Source organism: Patella vulgata, chromosome 2 (assembly GCF_932274485.2).
Source record: "Patella vulgata chromosome 2, xgPatVulg1.2, whole genome shotgun sequence".
Lineage (NCBI taxonomy): Eukaryota > Metazoa > Mollusca > Gastropoda > Patellidae > Patella > Patella vulgata.
The window spans coordinates 87,917,032-87,942,105 of record NC_065880.2 but is presented as its reverse complement, the minus strand read 5'-3'; the positions used below and the strand labels follow the sequence as shown (position 1 = coordinate 87,942,105).

General features: G+C 38.9%; 1 protein-coding gene across 1 annotated transcript in view; it reads left to right on the top strand.

The window, feature by feature from the left end:
* LOC126810122 (secreted frizzled-related protein 2) overlaps positions 1 to 24,825 on the top strand; it is a 37,215-nt gene extending 12,390 nt beyond the window's left edge. Inside the window, exons 3-5 of the mRNA XM_050535106.2 lie at positions 21,222 to 21,477; positions 22,601 to 22,759; positions 24,607 to 24,825. Coding sequence (XP_050391063.1) covers positions 21,222 to 21,477; positions 22,601 to 22,759; positions 24,607 to 24,766 — 575 coding nt within the window. The 3' untranslated portion in view covers positions 24,767 to 24,825. The remainder of the gene's footprint in view (positions 1 to 21,221; positions 21,478 to 22,600; positions 22,760 to 24,606) is intronic.
* The last annotated feature ends 249 nt before the right edge of the window (positions 24,826 to 25,074 follow it).

Here is a 25,074-nt window from a genome sequence, read left to right as displayed (position 1 = left end):
GATATAAATCAAGGAAGAGTGGACTTATATGCCTCTGTCGGGGCGAAATACTCGCATTGTACAAGTTTCCATAGAAATATACAATGGCGGTGTTTACTACACGTTAAACCCCATTTTATTAATTATTTGATAAGTATAAGTTGCTGGAGCAATCGTTAAACCGAAAGGTAAACACAAATCTCATTAGTTGATGACTTTCAGATAACACTTGGTTGTTACTACGTGACGAAAACGTCTTTGCTTGTATACTATAAATGATAATTTGGGAGATCTGATATATTGTAAGATAGTTTGGTAATTGTTTAGCACCTGTAATTAGACGATTCTCAGATAACCCACGGTTTTGTCAGAGTTAAAGTAGTTCGTTTTCTGATAACCCACGGTGTTGTTTGGCGATAAAACAGTTCGTTTTCTGTGAGCCCTATGTCACGCCTGAAGTCGGTATTGGTACTACACGGAAACAGTACACCATTAATTTACCCATTGACTCTATAGTGTTTTCTGTAAGCCCTATATCACGTCTTCCCACATAACAATATGATGTTAATTTTACGTTACATTTACGTAAAAATGGTCAGTCAGTTTACCATCATTTTGCTCATCTTTTTAACGATAATTTTACGTCAGGAAATGACGTTAATCTAACGTAAACTTTACGTCATTTTTACGTTATATTTACGTCATTTTCTGACGTAAATCTAACGTAAACTTTACGTCATTTTCTGACGTAAATCTAACGTAAAATTTGCGTAAAGTTTACGTCATTTTCGTTAGATTTACGTCAGAAAATGACGTAAACTTTACGTTAGATTTACGTCAGAAAATGATGTAAATATAACGTAAAAATGACGTAAACTTTACGCTAGATTAACGTCATTTCCTGACGTTAAATTGTCGTTAAAAGGATGAGCAAAATGATGGATATCTAACCGATCATTATACCGTAAATCTAACATTAAATTAACATCATTTACGGATGCAATTCTAAAGTCAAATTTTGATGAGCATTAAAACCTTCAAAATTATTCATTATTTGCGGCAGTAAATGGGAAGTACATTCAACCAATAATCAAATTTTCCTGACCCGTGGGTGAGGCTAAAAGTTGAGTGGTCCAACGTGTGCGCTTTAGATCATAAGGTCTGTCATTGAGTCAAGTGGTTTGTTTCCACACCCAACTTGAACATGGGTTTTCTCTGGGTCCTCCTACTACTAAAGATTCCTGGTGCGGATGAATTATTCAACTTGAATTGAATCCCTTAGTCCCAAAGGACAGTTTATGTCTATTGGATGTTTTACCCCATTGCTCTCTATCTACCCATAACCAGTCAGAATTCTAAATGTATTGCACAGAAATGTTAAAAATCTAGCAGAATTATATGACAAAATATACTACAAGTATGTATACATATACTTTATTTAAAAGACAAAAATATAATGTTATAAAATACAAAATACACATTTAAATATTAACAGTTTTTATCCACAGCTGTTTGAGAAATGAAGACGGGCATATGCCACACAGTGTGCAGAGCTATGGCGTACTCTTATATAAAATTCCAACTGCCAAGGGATCTTTCACACACACACACACACTTGAGTTTACACTGTACCTTGATTTTTTGTCCCTTCCGTATGACTAGTCAGCCATCCATGTCAGGTCCTCTGTCCGGCATCACTGACACGGGAAAATGTTCAAGAAAAAGGTCTACATTAGCGCTATGAAAGTGTTGATATGCATATAAGAAAGAAAAAACTGGGATATTGACCAAATTGGGCCAAAACCTATAGCCTCTATCTTATTTGCTCAAGGTATTGATGGAATAGAAGTTAACTTTGGAATGAGTGAAATGAAATGGGTTTAATGTCCTATTCCGGCAGGGCTAATGACATGGAAATATGCTATACAGTGTCCTATTATGGAATTTTATCCAGACAGCGGCGCTAAAGCCTACTCTTATATCGAATTCAAACTGCCAAGGGATCTTTCACGTGCACACCAATGTGTGCACAGGACCTCGATCATTCGTACCATCCAAACGACTAGACTAGGGAGAATTAACCAAGGAAAGCAAAGTCCTGAAAAGCTGTATATTGATAATGCTTGTCCTCTCACAATCGGAATGATTCACATTTCACACCCAGTGTACGGACAAACAGGGCCAAAATTGATATGTGGGTGTATAAACAAAGATATATACTACACCAATATTACATGTGTTGCAGAATTGGTTTAACACATTTCAAATATAATTGTAACACGGATATTTGCAATGGTTGATCCATGACAAAAGATTTGAAATATTTTGAAGAGACGCAAAAGGTTACGCCATACAGTGTGCTATGAGGGAAATTTTGCCCGGGCAGCAGCGCTATGGCCTACTCTTGTATCGAATTCCAACTGCCAGGGGATCTTTTATGTGCACGCCAATGTGTACACTGGACCTTGTTTTGTTTTTTTGTCCCATCCAAATGACTAGACAGCTGTCTTTGTCAGGCCCTCCGTCCTGCATCACTGACAATGGGAAACCACACCGGAAAATCAGGATGAACTTTCTCGGCCAATGCAGGGATCGAACACCCGACCTCAAGGCTAGCGAGTCAGCGTCTTACCCACTTAGCCACATGATCCCCCCTTGGCCTCTGTACATGTAGAGATGAATTTTGAGCTACCTTTATATATATATTTCTATTTTTAAAACCCGCGACAAGTATATTCATATCAAGGATGTAACCCTCTATCAGTTAACCCGTCACGGATTGGTTGCATTGGTGAACCGGTTAAAAATATTCGTTTCATATCATACCTGACCTTCAAATCCAGGAATTGTAGCCACAACGGGGATCACGTTGGTTAAGTCGGTAAGACACTGGCTATCTAGTCTGGAGGTCGGGTGTTCGATCCCTGCATTGGCCGAGAAAGTTACTCCAGATTTTCGGGCGTGGTTCTCCCTTGTCAGTGATGCAGGACAGAGGGCTAGACAAGACAGCTGTCTAGTCATTAAAATGGGACAAAAAAATGAGGTCCCATGTACACATTGGCGTACACGTACAAGAGCCCTTGAAGTTAGAATTCGATATAAGAGAAGGCCGTAGTGCCACTGTCCGGGCAAAATTTCCCACATAGCACACTGTATGGCGTATGCCCATCTTCATTAGCCCAGTTCAGAGCAAAACAGTAGGACGTTAAACTTTCATTTCACTAGCCACAGCTCTGTTTTCTTTCAACAAAGGGGGGTGGGGGGGTGGTGGATGGCTGAATGGTTAGCGTGCGCGCGCTGTATCATAAAGTCTGTCATTGAGTCGAATGGCGTGGTTTCGAAACCCCGGTTGTACGTGGCAAGGAGTAGGGTCGCCTGTCCAACCTCGTGGGTTTTCTCCGGGTCCTTCGGTTTCCTCCCACTGCTAAAGACCCCTACGCGCAAGCGAATTATGTAAATAAAAAATTAAACCATATGTTAGTCCCGAAATGACCTAGTTTGTGTCGAGTGGACGGTAAACCCCATTTCTCTCTCTCTCTCTTTCACCAAAGGGGGGGATCAAGTGGCTAAGTGGGTAAGACGCTGGCTCGCTAGCCTGGAGATCGGGTGTTCGATCCCTGTATTGGCCGAGAAAGTTCATCCTGATTTTCCGGCGTGGTTTCCCTTGTCAGTGATGCAGGACGGAGGAACTGACAGACGGACAGCTGTCTAGTCGTTATGGGACGAAAAACCGAGGTCCCGTGTAGACATTGGCATGCACGTAAAAGATCCCTTGGCAGTTGGAATTCGATATAAGAGTAGGCCGTAGCCCTGCTGCCCAGGCAAAATTTCCCTCATAGTACACTGTATGGCATATGCTCGTCTTCATTAGCCCAGGTTAGGAGTAGGACGTTAAACCCCATTTCATTTCATTTCATTTCTTTCACCAAAGACCACATAAATACTTCATTTAGCACTTGTCATTTGAAACAGTTATAGCCTATGTCTTGTCTGGAAGAGGGGGCATCATCACATTACCATACAGGGTATAAGTCGATGTTGAGTATAAGTCAAATTGCCAAATTTTACATTTTTCCAACCTACTTCCATAATTAAGTAGAGGCGGTATATAAGACTAATGTTCTTCAACTCCATGAGTTTCGGGACTGTTATCCTAGTCTAATACCGTGCCGGTGTACGCCGAAGAAAAGTTGGGCCATATAAGTAATGAGGGTCTGGGACAGTTGTCAATAACACTTGCATTTATAAACAAACATGAATCGTGATGACGAATTAGGATTCAATAAAAAAAACAACATAGACATGGCCCATGAAGAGAGAAATTTTACAATAAAAAAAATTAAGAGTGTTGGATATTGAACTGACAATGCAATCAAATGGATTTTCGGAAATGGCATTCTTATATAAATTTCATGGGCGTCAACATCTTGTTTTAGGACTAGTTACCTCCCTTAGACTTTGTTTATGATAATGTAAAAGACCGGATAATCTAGCCTATGACCGATTATTCTCAAATGTTGACAACGCAACCACACTAATATTCGTAGAATATAGAATATTTTTTTCTAGATGATAGAGACTAATAATATGCCAACATTGAAATGTGTGCATAAATATGGTATATACTTAACTACACCAATATTATACCTATGTCATAGAATTTGTTACACACATTACAAATATAATCTTAATAGAGATCTTTGCTATGGTTGATCTATCAATAAAAATTGGAAGATTTGTAAGGAACGCAAAAGTTTATTGTTTACTGGCTGCAGCAGGGAGCAATAACAGGAACACAGATGATTTTCAACTCACTGATACAACTCAGTTTAGACTTTAAGCCAAAGAGCTGTTATATAATACTGTGACAGGATATCTGCTCTAAACTAACTAGTCATCAAAGAATTGACTGTCAAAAGTTAAGACAGAAAGTATTTTAGGCCTACAATGCTTGTAAAGCTTTGGCCTACATTCTGATGATATTTGTGCTACCATAGATACATATATATTTATATCATTACATTATGTGACAAGTAGTAGTGTTTGGCAAGTAGTAGTGTTGTCTAACTTTCATTATAAAGCCCATATAAATCTTTTTAGAACTTCTTTGTCATTACTGCCACCAAGGGTGCTCAAATATACATGTAGGATCTGTAAAAAAAAATAATAAATAAAAAGCAACTTTATACTCCCAAAAAAAAACGTAATTGGGTTAAACGGCCTACTGTTCAGCTCCAACTGGGCTGACAGCCAACCTACTGTGGATCTGTAATGAAATGGGGTTCAACATCATACTGTGCTGCTCAAACAGGGCTAAAGAAGTTGGACAAATGCTTGAAAGTGTGCTGTGATGGAAATTTTGACTGGCCGTGTGTACAAAAGAGCTTGGTTTTTTGTCCTATCCGAACAACTGTACATTAGCCCTTACCAGCCCCTCTGTCTTGCACCAGTTAAAAGAGGAACCATGCCAGAAAATCCTGATGAACTTTCTTGGCCACCACAAGAAAAAATAAGCTGGGGAGTAGGACTGAAACCTTTATGTACAAGTATGTACGGGCAAACTTGTTATTTAATGTTATATCATTTAAATAGGCCTATGTATATAAGCTTAAAGTCTTGATTATCCATTTTTCAATTAAATTAAATCATTAACATTAACCGCCAGTGTTTGAATATGTGAACATCTCGAGCACCCGATGGCATTGAGACTTGATTATAGACTTAGCAAGTTAATACATTAAAATGTCTTATAAAAAAATTTAACATTTACAGTCTCAAGAAATACCTACTTAACCTACGTACAATATATAGATTTAGCTCTTGCATTATGCATTATTAAATTTGCAAAAAAACCCAACCTGAAACACCCATAAAAATGTTTAGAAAATACTACATGTACTTATATTATAATAATTAGCACAGCCTGAATTTTAACAGTCTACATCATTAATAAATTCGTTATGTGTTTGATAATTTTTTAATCCAGATTTTTTAAAAACAATTTTGGAACCAGTATTACTTTCGATAACTTAAAGCAATGTTGATTTTGTTTATGAATAGTATGGTTTACGGACAATGTAACTGCATCGTGTTAAAAACAAATACTGACTGTCTGATATACAAAGTTGCGTGCAAACTTTTTCCACGGCCAGATTATTTTTTTATCAACATTAGATCTATCGGTATACTGTCAACGGAAGTTCGCATAAAAAGTGCACTTACCTTCAACTTTACTTTGCTGAATCCAAAATCGTCTGTGTATGTGTGGAATAGCTTTATTTAACTTTAAATCACGGCATCATTTCTTCTTTGGGAAAAATAATCACCTATGCCGCCATTTTAAATCCCAGAATTCCGTACGTTCCGGTCAAACGAACAAACAAAAAATATTTAATAAATAATAAAAGCAATTTAGATAAATAACAACAATAACCGTAACCTATAAAAAAAATATTGTAATGTGAATAGAAATAATATGATATAAACCGATTTAAACACAATCATCAACCGTGAACAGATCGTGACCTTGACCTTGCCCGAGACGATAAAAATATATTTGTACATCTATCTCTTAAAATGGCGACTGTTCGTTTGAAAGGCCTGTAATATTTCTGATAATGAATCTATTCATATAATTTGTTTGTATACGCTCTACTATATTTTATATGAGGTTACATAATTACGTCATATTAAAAGAATAATCAAATCGGGGAATTTTAATTTTCAGAGATAGGTCTTTTATCGAGAGACGATAAATATATGGTCGTCCGCTTGCCAGCCTATCTTTTATAGTCCCATTGGTGCAGAAAAGTAGGAAAATTAAATAAAATTAAATGAGATTAAACATCCTACTGTTTTGCTCTGAGTGAGCTAATGAAGACAGGCATACACTATATACAGTGTACTATGACGGAAACTTTGCACGGATAGCGGCACTATGGCCTACTCTGATATTGAATTACAACTGTCGGAGTGTCTTTTACGTGCATGCCAATATGTACACGAGGACTTGATTTTTTGTATGACCCAAACACCTATACCTTATCCCTTGCCAGATCCTCCGCCCTGCCACAGTCCATAGAAAATTTTCGTCATAGCACTCTGCATTGTGTATGACTATCTTCAATAGTCCGATTGGTGCAGAAAAGTATGAAAATGAATTTTAAATGGGGTTTGAAAATCCTACTATTTTGTTCCAAGTGGGCTAATGAAGAAGGGCATATGCTATAATGGTTAAAATGTTGTGATTTCGGGTTAAAATGCCGTGATGTTGGGTTATCGGTTTACGAAGGGTGATATCAGTCACCATATCTACTGTGTTTCTTTAATACTCATATTTATAGTATTTTATAGAGTCAGACTAGTGGACTAGTGAATGCACGGATTAGTGCACCCACGGACTAGTGAACCCACAGACTAGTAATTGGTAATGATGGAAAAGTGTGTAAAGACCTGTTTTACAGGTTGGCGTGCACTTAGAACTATTGGTAATGACTATATGCGGAAATGCTGCTCTCCAGGCAAAATGTCTTTCCTAGCACATCGTCATTAGTAAGTGCGGTAATGCTGCTGTCCAGGCAAAATTTCTGTCATAGCACATCTTCATTACTAATTTTGATAAAGCCACGGTGGCTAAGTGCGTAAGATGCTGGCTCGGTAATCCGGAGGGCACGTGTTCGATGCCTGCATTGGTGGAGAAAGTTCATCAGGATTTTCCGACATGGTTTCCCCTTGTCAGAGGTGCAGGAACAAGGACAGTAGTCTAGTCACTCAGATGGGACAAAAAACCGAGGTACCATGTATACATTGTCTTGCACGAAAAGATCCCTTGGCAGTTGGATTCGATATTAGTAGGCCATAGTGCCGCTGCTGGGGCAAAATTTCCCTCATAGCACATTGTATGGTATGTACCTGTCTTCATCAGGACAAACCTACATGAGGAAAAACCTACATTTCACAAACTTAGTAATTAGTAACGGGGGGGTTGGATGGCTGAATGGTTAGTGTGCGGGCGCTGTATCATAAAGTCTGTCATTGAGTTGACTGGCGTGGTTTCGGATCCCCGGTTGTACGTGACAAGGAGTAGGGTCGCCTGTCCAACCTCCGGTTTTCTCCCACTGCTAAAGACCCCTACGCGCAAGCGAATTATGTAAATAAAAATTAAACCATATGTTAGTCCCGAAATGACCTAGTTTGTGTCGAGTAGACGTTAAACCCCATTTCTCTCTCTCTAGTAATTAGTAACACACTGGCTAGCAAATGAGGGGTTCAATTTCCGTGTTGGTCGAGAAAAATGAAATGAAATCGGGTTTAACGTCCTACTGTTCTGCTCCTAAACTGAGCTAATGAAGACGAGCATACGCCATACAGTATGCTATGAAGGAAATTTTGCCCAGGCAGCGGCGCTATGGCCTACTCTTATATCAAGTTCCAACTACCAAGGGATCTTTCATGTGCACTCCTGTGTGTACACGTGACCTCAGTTTTTCATCCCTGACTAGACAGCTGTTCTTGTCAGGCCCACCGTCCTGTATCACTGACAAGGGGAAAACACGCAGGAAAATCTGGATGAACTTTCTCAGCCAATGCAGGGATCGAACACCCGACCTCCAGGCTAGCGAGTCAGCGTCTTACCCACTTAGCCAACGTGATCCCCACGTTGGTCGAGAAAGTTCCCTTTGTTAGTAGTGGTGTAGGACAGAGGACCTCAAAAAAACAGTGTCTAGTCCATCACGTGGGTGTGCACGTAAAAGAACCCTTGACATTTGGAATTTGAAATGAGAGTAGATCATTCATTCATTCAGTTTCTCTTTGTGTGTCACCTACAGACCGCAACTACTAAAGGAGCTAGATCTCTATTCTTGGGCACTTAGAAATGGATACAAAATGTAATGAAATGAAATGGGGTTTAACGTCCAACTGTTCTGCTCCGAACTGGGCTAATGAAGATGGCCATACACCATACAGTGTGTTATGAGGGAAATTTTGCCCTGACAGTGGCACTACTCTTATATCGAATTCCAACTGTCAAGGGATCTTTTACATGCATGCCAATGTGTACACGGGACCTCGGTTTTTTATCCCATCTGAACAACTAGACAGCTGTCCTTGTCAGACTCTCCCTCCTGCATCACTGACAAGGGGAAACCACGCCGGAAATCTGGATGAACTTTCTCGGCCAATGCAGGGATCGAACACTCGACCTCCAGGCTAGCGAGCCAGGGTCTTACCCATTTTAATGACTAGACAGCTGTCTTGTCAAGCCCTTAATTGTTAGTATCATGACATTAAACTGACATTTGTTTTACGTTTTACAACTAATATCAGGTTTATGTTAGAAAACTAACGTTAGATTTATGTTAGAAAACTAAAGTTAGATTTATGTTATAAAATTAACATTAGATTTACGTTAGAAAACTAACGTTAAATTAACGGTTAAAATTATGACATAAAACTAACACTAACGTTAGATTTACGTCAGAAAACTAACGTTAGATTTACGTCAGAAAACTAACGTTAGATTTACGTCAGAAAACTAACGTTAGATTTACGTCAGAAAACTAACCATAAACTAACGGTTAGAAACCTGATGTAAAATTTACGTTAGATTAACGTTAGAATTATAACCAATAATACATATATAATTATTATGTCTGAATTCCGACTATATATCAATTGTTAGAATGTGCACACACTTGTAATGTTATTTAATCAAGAAGTATTCAAAGGGAAAAAAATTGGTTAGTAATCCGTCATAAAGTTTACGTTACATTTACGTCATTTTCTGACGTAAAAGTAACCATAACCATTATGACGTAAAAGTAACGTAAATTTAACCAAAGAATTTTACCATTATTGGACGCTAACCAAAATCTAACCATAATGACGTAAACTTTACGTAAATCTAACCATCAATGTTAACTGGGTTAAGTCGGTATTGGTACTACTTTAGAGGTGTAAATTCTCTCTTCGGATATAACAGACTTCGAATGATTCTTCAATTCTTTAATATACCGGAACGTAAATATACATATATCGTACGTTGTTACAAAATGACGGCTTGAAAAATGGTGACAGGTTAACGACTTGCTAGCAAGTTGATCCTGAAGTGGTTAATTAAAGAAACATTAATTATTTTAGCGATTGGCAGATTATCACACCATTATACTACACGGAAACAGTACACCATTAATTTACCCGTTGACTCTAATGTTAATTCTCGACTCTCTGACCGGGTCTAATCTTTCCTTAGATTTTCATGGGGTTGAACGCTTTCTACCACAGATGGAGCAACATGTGACAAGCTCTTTCTCAAAAGCAGGTATGAAGTTCATCATGAAAATCTTGAGATACACAACCTATCAACGTAATCAACCTCTTACTCTCTTACCCCCCCCCCCCCGCCTCAAAATCATGATTATTCACCAAAACCCGACAGACAAAAAAGTCAACAAAAATCGCCATGCAAAAGGGGGAAAGGGAGAAAAAAATCTAAAAATAAATAACTTGTGCACTAGATTCGTATAGGAATTAAGTATTTTGACATTTTAGAAAAGGTATTGCTTGAATGATATGTTTAATTTGATGGACTGTTTGTACGATATTTGTATTGTGGCTGATACTCGGGTAATTAACCAGTTTGTACGATATGTGGCGGACAATCAGGTGATTAATCAGCCGCTGTTTCAGTTATCATACAATCTTTGCAACTTTGGATATATTTTTCGGTGCGAAACATTATACATACACCCCTGAATGTCCTTTATTCATAAACCATGAAAGAATCAGAAAGATCAGTAGCATTATCTTGATTTTTCTTTTGGGGATTTGATCGTTGTATAACCGGGGGTGTATGTTATAGGCCAAGGAATGTCGGGGGATTTAAAATTGAACTTTTCTGTTGATTTGATCGTTGTATAACCGAAAGTGAATGTCAGAGACCGCAAGGAATAGGAAGCGGGTTACGATTCGGAGTCCAATGAAGATTTGATCGACGTATAACCGAGAGGAAATGTTATAGGCCAAGGAATGGCAGGGATTTACCTTCGAAATCAATGGGAGGAGAATTACTGGTTTGAATCCATTGAGGATTGACTAGGTGCATAAGAATGTTATAGGCTAATGAATGGCGGGGATTTGACATTGATCTCAACGGGTAGAGAGTTACTCGTCTGGAGATTTGTTCGGTGATAACCGGAAGTCGGCGATTTGATCGATATATAACCGGAAGTGGATATTTATATTGCTATTGTAAACAAAGCATACATCTAAAAGAAGAAAGTTGACAATGTTACTGGAATGTTATATCTGTTTATAAAAGCAACGTCCTGTATTATTTATTTGTGTTATGATTATATTCCTGATATAACGGTTTTATTACACGCTCCCACCAAACAGGAAATCATTGTCAAACGATAACGATATTCTTGGGCACGTATTCAAATATTTCCCCAGCAGCCCTATCATCAACATGTATACTTTCATCTAAGTATTTGTTGTAAGAAACAAAATACCTTTTTGGCGGATTTCAGTGAAGGGTAGAAAAGGGGGGTGGGCGGTACGGAGTTAACTAAACAACAAAAAATAATGTTTTTTAAAGCAAACAGTTGTTTTAATCTGAATGTTAGGTGTACAGTTTCTGACTAACCTGTCCGTCCGTCCACGAATACCCATTCCCTGTTGGTTTCGTCTATCTATGTATTCATCGAAGTATCTGTATTGTCATTTGAAATAGAGGGGGATTGGAAGGCCAATTGTGGGCGTGGGTGAGATATCGTACGGCCCGTCAGAACTGTCTATTTAATGTCAAATTGATCCACTCTGAACCCAGATATTAGTTTTTGAATTTTATGCTAGCCTCGATCATCATTACTAAAGTCGGTACGGTAAAAAAAGAAAATCTCGATTATCCAATATTACGTTTAATTATTTTTAAAAAAATGTATTCCAATCCGTTAAATATCGCTGGCTAGCGATGTCATCGAGAGTTGATTATGGTCTGGATAAGTTAATTAATGTCTAATTAATAATTTAGATAACATTTCAGGCCTAAAGAAAGACCTGCAATAGGCAGATTTAGCTCTTGCATAATCTATGTTTAAAGGACAACCGTTAAGGATACAACAAGAAAACTTTTATTAAAGGAATATTCGGTTATAAATAACACGCGCGACCTTCCTTTAGTTGATAACTAACACATGGTGTTCTTTCTCACCTGGGGAATTACCTTTCCTTGACCTTTGATGTTACCGCCAGGTGTTATATATTGAGTATAATAGGGTTGATGGTTGGCACATTCCATATCGGCATATTTCTACTTGTACGCCTGTGTAATGTGTATTTATGGAGGTGGTGTATTGGACACATCCCCAGAGAAACAATCTATCAACTTACATCACCCTTCTAATACCATTAAATAGATAGGAGTGGGTGGGATTTAACACAAGAGAGAGAGAGAGAGAGATTTAACGTCCACTCGACACAAACTAGATAATTTCGGGACTAATTTATGGTATAATTTTAATTACGATATTTCGCTTGCACGTACGGGTCTTTTAGCAGTGGGCGGAAACCCGAGGAAGCGGAGAAAGCCCACGAGCTTGGACATACGACCCTACTCCTTGTCACGTACAACCGGGGAATCGAAACCACGCCAGTTAACTCAATGACAGACCTTATGATGCAGCGCGCACGCACTGACTATTCGGCCATCCAACTCCCAGGAACAGAACCGCAAGGGAACATAACTTAGACAGATAGGAGTGGGTGGGGGTTAACATCCCTTTAAGGAACAGAACCGTGATAGAACTTAACTTAGACAGAAATGTGATATTGACATAGAGAGAAATGAGTGGGTGGGGGTTAACATCTCTTTCAAGAACAGAACTGGGATCGAACCTAACTTAGACAGAAATGTGATATTGACATAGAGAGATACGAGTGGGTGGGGGTTAACATCCCTTTCAGGAACAGAACTGGGATCGAACTTAATTCAGAGAGATATGAGTGGGTGGTGTTAACACCTCTTTTAGAAACAGAACCGCGAGAGAACTTGACTAACATAGAAGGACACGGAGCACCATTAAATTCCTACATCTAGTAATACTTTCTATTTTCGTGCCTCCCTCTCCCCTTTCCCTCTTTTAAATGATGGTTTTCTGACATGTTTTAGTGAATATTCATGATTTTCATGAGTTAAGAGGTTGAAATGTAGGGCGGATAGTCGCAGGCTTACCATATTCCCGACGCAATGTTTAAAGCGTAATGGTATTGTTACACAGTTAGCTGTTGGTTGTTAATTTGACTATTGACCATTCATAGTTTGGAACAAAAACTTGCTTCCATTACAGCAGTGTTAAAAGGGATTAGCGCTAATCAAACGAGGCACTGCGAGGAGTATGCAGGCTTAATAGTATGCTTCTTCTAGTTGGTGTATCATCTCAAGATCTCCATGGTGAACCTCATACCTGCTTTTTACCAATTCTTTGCTACACGTTGCTTTATTTGTAGGATACAGCGTTCAACCTGACGAAAAATTTGGCGAAAAGTTAGAGCCGGTAAAAGAGGCGAGAAATATGGGGGACCTCAATGGTGTACTGTAGCTTCGTTAGACCACCACTCTAGCCCCCGTATACACACGCCACAGATTGTTATAAACCACCTTCTGTAATCACGACGAAGAGGGTGAATATAAGTGATTCAGACATTCGGCAAACCTCGGCTGTATGTCGAATTCCGCCATTTAAACTACTTTTAAGTTCCCGGATTATAAATGGCGGAACCCATGAAGACGTGTTTTATCTCAAGAAACTGTATATTGTTGTTTTTTTATGTACTTCCGATGTCTGAAGCTGTTTTTCTTTCAAGTTTATCCGATTTTCTTTAAACAAAGGACAACTTGGCAATAAAAACTCTACACTCTTCGAACGACGTTATTTTGAGAACGCCTTTCTAAAAGCGGCAAGTTTTCCTAATAAGTAAACCGCTAGCCGCATCACAATTGTATGGGTGTAGCTACATATCACTTACCGTCATACAGCCGAGGTTAGCTACCAAAACCACCGAGGTTTGCCGAATGTAATTGTGATAAAAAGAAATTTAAACACAAGATCTGGAATTGATGATTCGTTCACCAATTTGATATTATGGTTGGTCAACTTTCTCATAGTGAAGTTTGTGTATTTTAACATGGACTTTCTTCTGGTGCTAAGTTTATTGTCTTATACCCTGCAACATTTTATGCCAATTCTCGTATTGTCTTCATGTATTAGATAGCTATTCTTTGTTGCCAGTTAAAGGAGCTAAATCACTAATGTTTAGGACCTAGAAATTGACATAAATGGATCAAAACGCATATAACAATGTAATATAAATGTATATAAACTGATTTGCATTCAATCGTTTCTGTTTTACTGTAATTTTTAATCAGTTATGTTCTGCGAATTACGTTAGAAGTCGCAGTCGAATGGCAATGTCTGGCTATTCCAGTCTACACCGATAGTATTCATTGCGTATGCTCTCCAGATAAGAATATGATGTTACCGTTTACATGACTTGTGGAATATGTCTAGCCTCGTTCTTCGAGTACCTTGTTATAAATGGATCTGAAACGTGTACGAATCTTGTACCAATGGTGAAATGTTTTGGGTTTTTTTGTCTTAAATATTGGATTTCCGAACCCCACCCTTTCCAGGTAAGATCACAACATCAATGTTGATAAAAATGGACAAATAATTCGTGTTTTCAATGTCGAAGTCTTTGGATGGTATTAAGTTCGAGAGTTAGCTACTTTAAACCAGTGTCTTAAAATTTTGTATACAACTGACTTTTCCCCAGAATAAACCACAGCAATTTCCAGGTTTATGGCAAATGTATGTAGCCACAAGCTTTATAAAATATACAATTTAATGTGTTTAATTGCAATGTGTGCGGTAACTTTTCTATATTGACTGTAGTGGAATATTCATGTTAGTTCTGTCTGTGCTTTGTTGGGCAGTTTTCCAACTTTAAGAGTAAAACAAAAGTAGTGAAATTGGTCGTACACGCCATATGAAAAACTAGTTCAGGGGTTTTGAACGGGCTAAACCTATTTGTTAAGGTCGTTGAGATGTAAATAAGGTTCAGGCACGTGATTGTTGGCGAGATTGTAGGTTAAGTTTAAGAATTTGGGGGAGAGGTTAAAGATACATTGATGTTGATATCAGTTAAACATACATTATGCAAGAGCTAAATCTGCCTATTTCAGGTCTTTCTTTACGCCTAAAATGTTATCTAAATTATTAATTAGACATTAATTAACCTATCCAGGCCATAATCTTTAGTGGATTGTTAGCCGATTTACTGCATAACTTTCCTTCTCGATTAAACGATTAAATGGATAATCGGGACTATGCTGTTTATCGTACTGACCTTAGTAATGATGACCGGGGCTTATGGGAATTTCAGTCGCTTAGTTCTATGTTCATAGTGGATCAATTTGAATGAAATTTTCACCAAATTGCCTTTACATTATCTAGTTTTTAACTATTATAGTGAGAACTGCCAACTCGTTATCGAATCTCCCATAATGTATCTTTAAGGGTTTTATAAAGAGTTGGCCATTATTGCTATAATAATTCAAAAATAGATGATAAAAAAAGAAAATGTTGAAAATTTCAGTCAAATTACTTTGTTATGAACAGAATTGTCACTGTTGGAAGTTTGGACTATAAATAGGCACCAATTGTGTCTGCACCGTCTATGAGAATTGGCGATCGTTTGATTGACAGACGATAACTCCGCCCACATATTCTCGATTATCAAGTAAAACACTCAATGGCTGTGGTAAACTCGCTCGGCAGGCCTTTCATCACAGGTTTCCGGTAGTGACATCAGCGATTAACGGTAAGCGTTAGCTTGGTCCGCCATTTATTGATTCAATTTTAAATGGACGACTGTTTAAATCCAAACTGTATCCAAGCCATCCATGGGTCTACAGAGTTGATTTGAGCTTGTCGTGTAAATAAAGGTCTAATTAATAATTTCTATAACATCTGTAGCCTAAATAAAGACTTGCAATTGGCAGATTTAGCTCTTGCATAATGTATGTTTAAATCTCCAGAATAGCACTGGTCCAGGATGATGAAAATTTGGTTCGTGATATTTCCTAGTTTTATTAAAAATACATTAGATTTATATGCATAGTTGGTTTCGCTGTTTTTTTGGTGTTGGTGGCGCTGATGGTCTTTCTTTGGTGGCGCTTGTGGCATTCTGGTATTTTTGTTTCTGAACAAAAAAGAATAAATTCGAGGCTCTCGGTGAGAGCCACATTAGTAAGGATTTTATTTCCTACGGTGGTTTCGAATCCCCGGTTGTACGTGACAAGGAGTAGGGTCGCATGTCCAACCTCGTGGGTTTTCTCCGGGTCCTCCGGTTTCCTTCCACTGCTACAGACCCCTACGCGCAAGCGAATTATTGAACTAAAATTAAACCGTATGTTAGTCCTGAAAAATGACCTAGTTTGTGTCGAGTGGACGCTAAACCTCTCTCTCTCTCTCTCTCTCTCTCTCTCTCTCTCTCTTTCCTAAATATGAGGTTTTTTTTCCACTATCTTGGGGTTAGGGCTAGGGTTTCTTATAACTAGTTGATTTTATTTACTAAGGGTTTATTTACTGGTGTTATTTAGTCTTAATTTACTGTGCACTAGGATGCCATTAAGATTTTTATTTTTAGAGTATGCAATTATAAGTTTCTGTGTGAAGATTATCAGGTGATTTTCTGATGTTACTTGACTGACAAGAGGAATCGACTTTGTGACCTCCTTATTAGAGAGCCAGCCACTAAGGCAACGTCACTCCCTCACATGATGGTTTAATAGGGGTCTTTAAGTAGCTGTAGGGGGATATCGGGGGACCCGGAGAAAACCCACGAAGTTGGACAGGCGAAACTAATCCTTGTCACGTACAACCGGGGAATTGCAACCATGTCAGTTGAATCAATGACCGACCTTATGATACACCGCGCACGAACTAACCATTTAGCCATCCAGCCCCCACACTTGAAGACAAACAACAGTGTGTTTATATTGGATATTTTAGGAATGATTTGGTTAATGACTTCAAGTCTGAACTTTTATGTAAACAGACACAAATTACCTGTGATGATGGATATTGCATGTATGCTAAACGTCCACTCATCACCAACTGGGTTATCATTAGCTACGAGAACCTAGCCAAAAATGTTGAGATATACTGATGTGTTTGTTTTTATATCTACGAGTGGATGCCTTTAGTTTCACCTGGCAAACTTATTTTCTTTATGCAAGATCTTTAAACTTGAGTAAACTGGCGCGATTTGATTCCTCGCTTGTACGTGACACAGAGTAGAGTTGCCTGTCGAACCTCGTGAGTTTTCTCCGGTTTCCCTTCACAGCTAAAGACCCCTTCGCGCAAGCGAATTATGGAACAAAATTGAACCATGTCAATCCCGAAATGACCTAGCTAATTCTAGATCTGGTCAAAACTCCAAACAGTGAAATTTTAAATATATTATCTATTTTGAAACTATTATAGCACGAACGACTGGCTTTCTATCAAAAGCTTACATAATATATCTTTAATAGCTGTCGTGGGCGGGGCGGGGGGGGGGGGGGTGCCGAATGATATGAATAGCGTCGTGGGACAAATTGTCGCGCCAATAAATGGTCCAATACATTTCCACTGCAAACAGATTTTTAACTTATCAGGGTGGCCTGAAACTTTGATTCAGATGTTTTGCCTTCGGGTGAAATCAGTCTTTTATCAAAATGTCAAAGTGGAATCAAAACGTGGAACATCTTAGATTATCCCACTGGCAAGACGTATCAGATGTCAAAGTTCATTCAAATAGATAGTTACAACCATGGTCTATAAAAGTATTTTCAGCAAGTAAGCAATTAGTTTCAGTTTAATATTCCCCAAAATAACATGTGGTGTGCCGCAGGGTTCTGTTCTAGGGCGAATCACATCCTAACACCATGATAGTGTTACACTTGATTAAGTCAAACAGGCAGGTCGTATCTTGTCATTTTTTGACAAAGTCGTAGTTTAGCAAATCCAAGGTCTAAAAGATAGGCACCGGGGTTATCTTGTCATACCTTGACAAAGTCGTAGTTTGACTTTCAGTTTAACAAAGGGAGGTTGGATAGCTGAATGGTTAGCGTGCGCGCGCTGTATCATAAAGTCTGTTATTGAGTCGACTGGTGTGGTTTCGAATCCCCGGTTGTACGTGACAAGGAGTAGGGTCGCCTGTCCAACCTCGTGGGTTTTCTCCGGGTCCTCCGGTTTCCTCCCACTGCTAAAGACCCCTACGCGCAAGCGAATTATTGAAATAAAATTTAAAAAAAACATATGTTAGTCCCGAAATGACCTAGTTTGTGTCGAGTGGACGTTAAACCCCATTTCTCTCTCTCTCTCTCTCTCTCTCTCTCTCTCAGTTTAACAAAACCAAGGTCTGGAAGGTATTTATATATAGCCAATTAGATAAAAAGTGTTCTTGGATAGAAACGGACGTAGGTTTCATTGCCTGGCAACCAACCATATTTATTTTAAGTTGTCTATCGTCTAATCCAATTATCTGTTATATGTAAGAATTTAATACGTCGTGTATTATTGGTTGTTTTATATAACTGTCTATATACAAAACGTGTTTCATCTCGATCTAATCAGATCTGATTACACTCAGATATAAAATATATCTTGTCAGTTTGTTTACATCTCGTGTAAAATATCATTGCTTTACATCAGTTCCACCCGTTCCCACCTGTAGGGTGTGAGGCGCCTTGCCAGTTAGACTTCTCTTTCTGTATGTTTGAAATAACTGTATTTAGAGAGAGAGAGAGAGAGAGAGAGAGAGAGAGAGAGAATGGGGTTTAACGTCCACACGACACAGATCAGTCCATTTCGGGACTAACGTGTGGTTTAATTTTATTTCAATAATTCGCTTGCGCGTAGGAGTCTTAAGCAATGGGAGGAAACCGGAGGACCCGGAGAAAACCCACGAGGTTGGACAGACAACCCTACTCATTGTCACGTACAACCGGGGATTCGAAACCACGCCAGTTGACTCAATGACAGGCCTCATGATACAGCGCGCACGTGCTAATCATCCGGCCATCAACCCCCGCTGTAGGTAAATCGCTAATATTTGGGATCTAGAAATTGACACAAATGGGTCTCAACGTATATAATAATGTAATATGAATGTATATAAACTGATTTACATTCAATCGTTTCTGTTTTTACTCTAATCAGTTATGATCAGCGAAATACGTCAGAAGTCTCAATCGAATGGCAATCTCTAGCGTCTGGTTATTCCCGTCTATAGCGATAGTATTTATTGCGCATGCTCTCCAGATAAGAATTTGGCGTCTTCGTTTGACATGACTTGTGGAATATATCTAGCCTCATTCTTCGGGTCCCTTGTTACAAATGGCGCTGAAACGCATAATGGTACACGATTCATGTAGCCTACCAATGGTAAAATGTTTACAGTTTGAATTCGATAAAGAATAGGCATAATGTTCCGCATAGCATGGCTTGCGGCTGTGGTTTCGATCCCTGGTGTAAGTGTATGTGGCTTGGCGATAGGGGCGCCTTCTCTGCCTCGTGGGTTTACTCCGGGTACTCCGGTTTTCTCCCACAGGAAAGACCCCTGCGCGTCCGCTAAGATAATAAAAATGAAAAAATAAGATTTGTCTGCGATATCACCTTCGATGGAAGCGGACGTTAAACACTAAGAACAACAACAACAAATGGGGTTTAAATTCTAACATCTTCGCTGAACAAACGCCATGTAGTGTGCTATGAGGGATATAAATGTGTGTGCGTGTGGTCTAAAGATTTTATACCTTATCATATATCTAACCGTGTTTATATTTAAAGATAAGAATTATACACTTTTCTCCGTGTATCGCATCACTAACTAGATACACACATAGAATTACACAACCTGTACATCTAATAGCCCGTTCAGGCGCTTAAGTTGGACTGGTTTTTTAAAAAAAAAAACGGGGATCGTTAAACCAGTTTAACTTAAGCGTCTGAACGCAAATGTGGGGCAAATAAACCAGTTTAGAAACCCCAGCTCGCGACCTGTCTTCGAGAAGGCTTTTTATTTTAAACTGGTTCATCTTAGCCGTCTGAACGGGTTGGTTTAAAAACCCCGGCTCCAGCTTGCTTTGAGCATGCGCAGTACGCATTAAGTTACATTCCTTTGAAAATATCGAGGCCAGACAGTGCCAATGTTATCGAAAGCGTGCGATAACCGAATAAAGAATATGATGCTACCCATGCGTAGTTAACTCTAACCTCCGACCGAAGAGGTCAGAATAGTTAAACCGGTTTGGTTTATAGTACGTGTGAACGCAACACGATGCTGTCTTAAAAACCCCAGCGATTATGAACTGGTTTACAAATAAGCGTCTGAACGGGCTATAAGGTCAATGGTTTAGAGATACAGTCGTCTTTATTAGTCCAATCGGAGCAGAACAGTAGGACGTTAAACCCCATTTAATTTTTGCTTGATAAACAAAAGATAATCCTAGCCTGAACATTGAATAATTGAAACCCATTTGTTTGTAACATGGTTTCTGACAAATCAGAATCAAGGCAAATGATCTACATGTCGCAATTTCGGCTCTTTCGAACTTAACATCATTCAAGTTGAACATACATTATGCAAGAGCTAAATTTGCCCATTGCAGGTCTTTCTTTAGGTCTGAAATGTTATAGAAATTATTAATTAGACATTAGCTTATCCAGACATAATCGCTAGCCCGCGATATTTAGCGGATTGGAATACATTTTTTGAAAAATAATTAAACGCAAAACTGGATAATCGAGACTTTTTTTTTTATCGTACTCACTTTAGTAATGATGATTGAGGCTGGCCTAAAATTCAGTCGCTAATATCTCGGTTCAGAGTGGAGCAATTCGACTGAAATTTTCATCATATTCTATTGACGTTATCTATTGTTAACTATTATAGTGAGAACTGTCACTGTCAACTCTTTATCTAATCTCCCATAATGTATCTTTAAAAAGTTCGTTCCCACCATAAAAACATTCCACCATGAATTGATTTATAACATTTTCTATTTACAGATAATGGAAAACTCCATTTTGTGGAAAAATCACTTCAATCTCCCATAATGTATCTTTAAAAAGTTCGTTCCCACCATAAAAACATTCCACCATGAATTGATTTATAACATTTTCTATTTACAGATAATGGAAAACTCCATTTTGTGGAAAAATCACTTCAAGCCGATAAAAAACAATGGCGGATTGACAACACACCAGATGACGTGGCATCGTTAGAGGCGGAGCTAGGTGATAGTAATGAATATTCATTAGAGATAGTTGATGAACGTAGCAGTGATATACCTAGACGTCGCTATGATGTTGTAGAACTGGGACATGAAGAGTATTTTAGGGGCTGGGCTGATGTACAAGGTGTAGGAGCTGCCAATGATTACTGTCGGTTAGTATTTACCCACCCCCACTCTCCGCTCTCAATCTGATTAAAATACGGAACCGATTTCGTTTTTTTTTTTTTTATTGTTCAAAATTTCGTTTACTTGTCTTTACTACACTAGGATCTGGAAGAGTTGTTATATAACACATATCCTATTTCGTTTCTTTTTTATAGTTCAAAATTTCGTTTACCGGTCTTAACTACACTAGGATCTGGAAGAGTTTTTATATAACCCGCGTTCTGGGTGATGTGAATGATTAGCCAATGAAACAGTTTGTTTTTGGGCGTGAACATGTGCACGGAACATGTGGGTAACCCACTAGAAACAACAACGCTGATTGGTTAATCAAATGTCAAAAGCCGCTTGTAGTGTAGTGTAGGCCATCGAAAGTATAAAAAAAACGAAACGAAATATAGATCTGTATTTTAATCAGATTAAAACAAACCAATATGTAGCTAACCATTCTGCTGCCACCCCTCTGTAACGAATCTCATTTGAATTATTTCGATTACTGCTACAAATTACCTCGTAGCCTCAATCAAGGACGGAATGGGGTTCTGGTCCAAGCAATATTTTAAAAATCTGCAGTGTAAATGGTGCCTTCTATCTTGATGTGTCTGGCTTATGAAGAAATTGAGCGTGTGGCAAACTTACCATTTTTTTTAAAGACCCCTACGCGCAAGCGAATTATAGAAATAAAATTGAACCATATGTTAGTCCCCAAATGACCTAGTGTGTGTCAAGTGGACGTTAACACCCCCCTCTCTCTCTCTCTCTCTCTCTCTCTGACGGTTGTTGTTACGAGAATAAACAATCTACGCTACAACTTCAAGCAGTCATGACTTCGCCCTAAATAAAGTAATTTGAAATTTTCAATATATTCATTTTTTATTATCTATTTTTGAACTGTAATAGTAAGAATGGACAACTCTAAATCTTACATAATGCATCTTTAATTAGAGTGCTATTTATAGGCCGAATGTGACAAGGAGTAGGTCGCCTGTTCAATCTCTTCGGGTTCTCCGGTTTCCTACCACTGCTAAAGACCCCTAATTATTGAAATAAAATTGAACCATATGTTAGTCCCGAAATTATTTAGTTTTTAGACCGTTATTTGTTATTTTTCAGAGTTATAGGCCGAGGTAAAAGAAAGTTTTTATCGTGTGTATTGGCTGGAAGTACGGGACAAGATCATTATTATGTCTCAGCACTAGGTTTTCAGCCTGGTTATTCGAATACCTGGTTCATGAGAGATGTCGATAGTGACGGTCGAGATGATTACTGCAGGTAATAAAAAAAGCACCTGCTGGGGTCTCTAACGGTTGCCCTGTAGATTATAAGATGTTTCGGGAGCCGCGGTGTCTCAGGGAGTAAGGCACTGACTCGCTAACCAGACGACCCCGGGTACGATCCTGGTGTGGACCGATTAAATTTCTTGGGATTTTCCTGAATACCCCCAACCCCCTTGTCAGTGGAGGGCCTAGCAACGAACAGCGTCAAGTCGTTGTCAAGGGACGTGCATACGTTGGCGTTGGCCTGCGCTTAAAAAAACACTTAAAAAAAACAGTTGGAATACGAAATAAGAGTTGGTCATAGCCCAGCTGTCTGGGCAAAATGTCATTCATAGCACACTGTATGACGTATGTCCGTCTTCATTAATCCACATGGGGAAACATGTAAGACGTTATACCATATTTCATTTCATTTGTTTAAGACTTGGTATCTGTTACTTTTCCGGCGTGGTTCCCCCTTGTCAGTGATGCTGGACGGAGGGCCTGACAAGGGCAGCTGTCTAGTCATTCGGATGGGTCGAAAAACCGAGGTCCCGTGTACACATTGGCGTGCACGTAAAAGATCCCTTGACAGCTGAAATTCAATATAAGAGTAGGCCGTAGTGCAGGCTGTCCGGGCAAAAGTTCCCTCGTAGCACACTGTATGGCGTATGCCCGTCTTCATTAGCCCAGTCGGAGCAAAACAGTAGGACGTTAAAACCCATTCAATTTCATTTATAAGACTTGTTATCTGTTCGGAGTCTTGTCCGTGGGTTTTCTCCAGGTAATCCGGTTAAATCCTTTATAATCACGCCTTTTATTGGAAGAAGATGAGCGATATTTAAGTGATCATTGTCTCAATGCCCGATCGGTGCAGAAAAGTAAGATGTAAAACCCATTTAATTTCTGCCTCCCGGTTATAAACCGATGTGCAGCTAATCACTCCGCAGTTATCTCCCCCTAGTCTCTTCACCTGTAACATATTGGCGTAACCATTGCCTTAAACAGGTTTAGATCTATTTGATAAGGCCAACTTCAAGTTTGATCAAAAGTCACGATATGTTAACAAAAGTAATCCCAACTCTTACCCTAACCATGGACCTAGTCCTAACGCTTACCGTACCCCTAACCTACAATCTCGCCAACAATCACGTGTCCTAACATTATTTACATATCAGCGACCTTGACGATATTGAGCTGGCCTCAACAAATAAGATTTTGCCTGTAACATATTGGAGCTGCCATTGCCTTGAACAGTGAATTACAGTCAAAGGATGTGCAATGAAATGGAATGGGGTTTAACGTCATACTTTACTGCAGACGGGCATACGCCATGCAGTGTGCCATGAGGGAATTTTATTTCAAATTCCAACAGTCAAGGTTTCTTGTACGTGTACACGGGAGCTCGCTTTTTCTATTACTGATTACCCGTCGCCCGTCTTCATTAGCCCAGTCGGAGTAGAACAGTAGGACGTTAAACCCCATTTCATTTCATTTCTTTACACCCGTCTTCATTAACCCAGGTGGAGCAGAACAATAGAACGTTAAACTCCATTCTTTTCATTTCTATTACCAGTACATGGTTAGTTTATGTTAGTGCGATGTTGTTTCCCTTAATCAGTTTGTATGGGGAGCGCGCTGGGTAACTCTTTCGTTGTCTGGCAACCTATCTTTAACAGTTAGTATGACGCATGTCAGAAAGAAAGAAAAAGGTGAGAATGGGACTATTTTTATAAAATAACCGATGATATTGTTTGGGTTCAGGTACATACTGAATGGGATTTCCATAGACAAGAGACGTTCTACCTAGTATGAGCCGAGTGGACATTAAACCCCATTTATCTTTTTCTCTTTATATTCCAGGTGTGTCGGAAAACCAGAAAATTCCAGAATGTCTTGTATGAAGGCAGGGGAACATGGATTCTACGGAAGTCCTGTTCAAGGCGGAAGTCAGTTCAGCTTTGACCTCCCCGGATCGTCTGGATGTCATAACAAAAAACTGAATCCCTTATTTGGGGCATAATGTTTCACGACAGAAGTACATTTATTTTAGTTTGTAATAAAAACCCTTTTTTTAACAAACAGATGTTTTACTGTACGACATTCCTAGTCTCGGTCACCCAGAACCTCCTAGTCTTCAACATACGGAGGGTCTGAGAAAGTTGTCAATATTTGACGTAAAGTCCATTGCCCATGCGTAACCGGGAGTTTGTTTTTAATGTGGTTGATTATCCAGTCTCTTTAGCCAAGTTAAGTAAGAGTTGCGCCCCTTCCCACAATAAATCCCATAATTCTTGCATTAATAATATAAACAAACATGAATCGTGACGA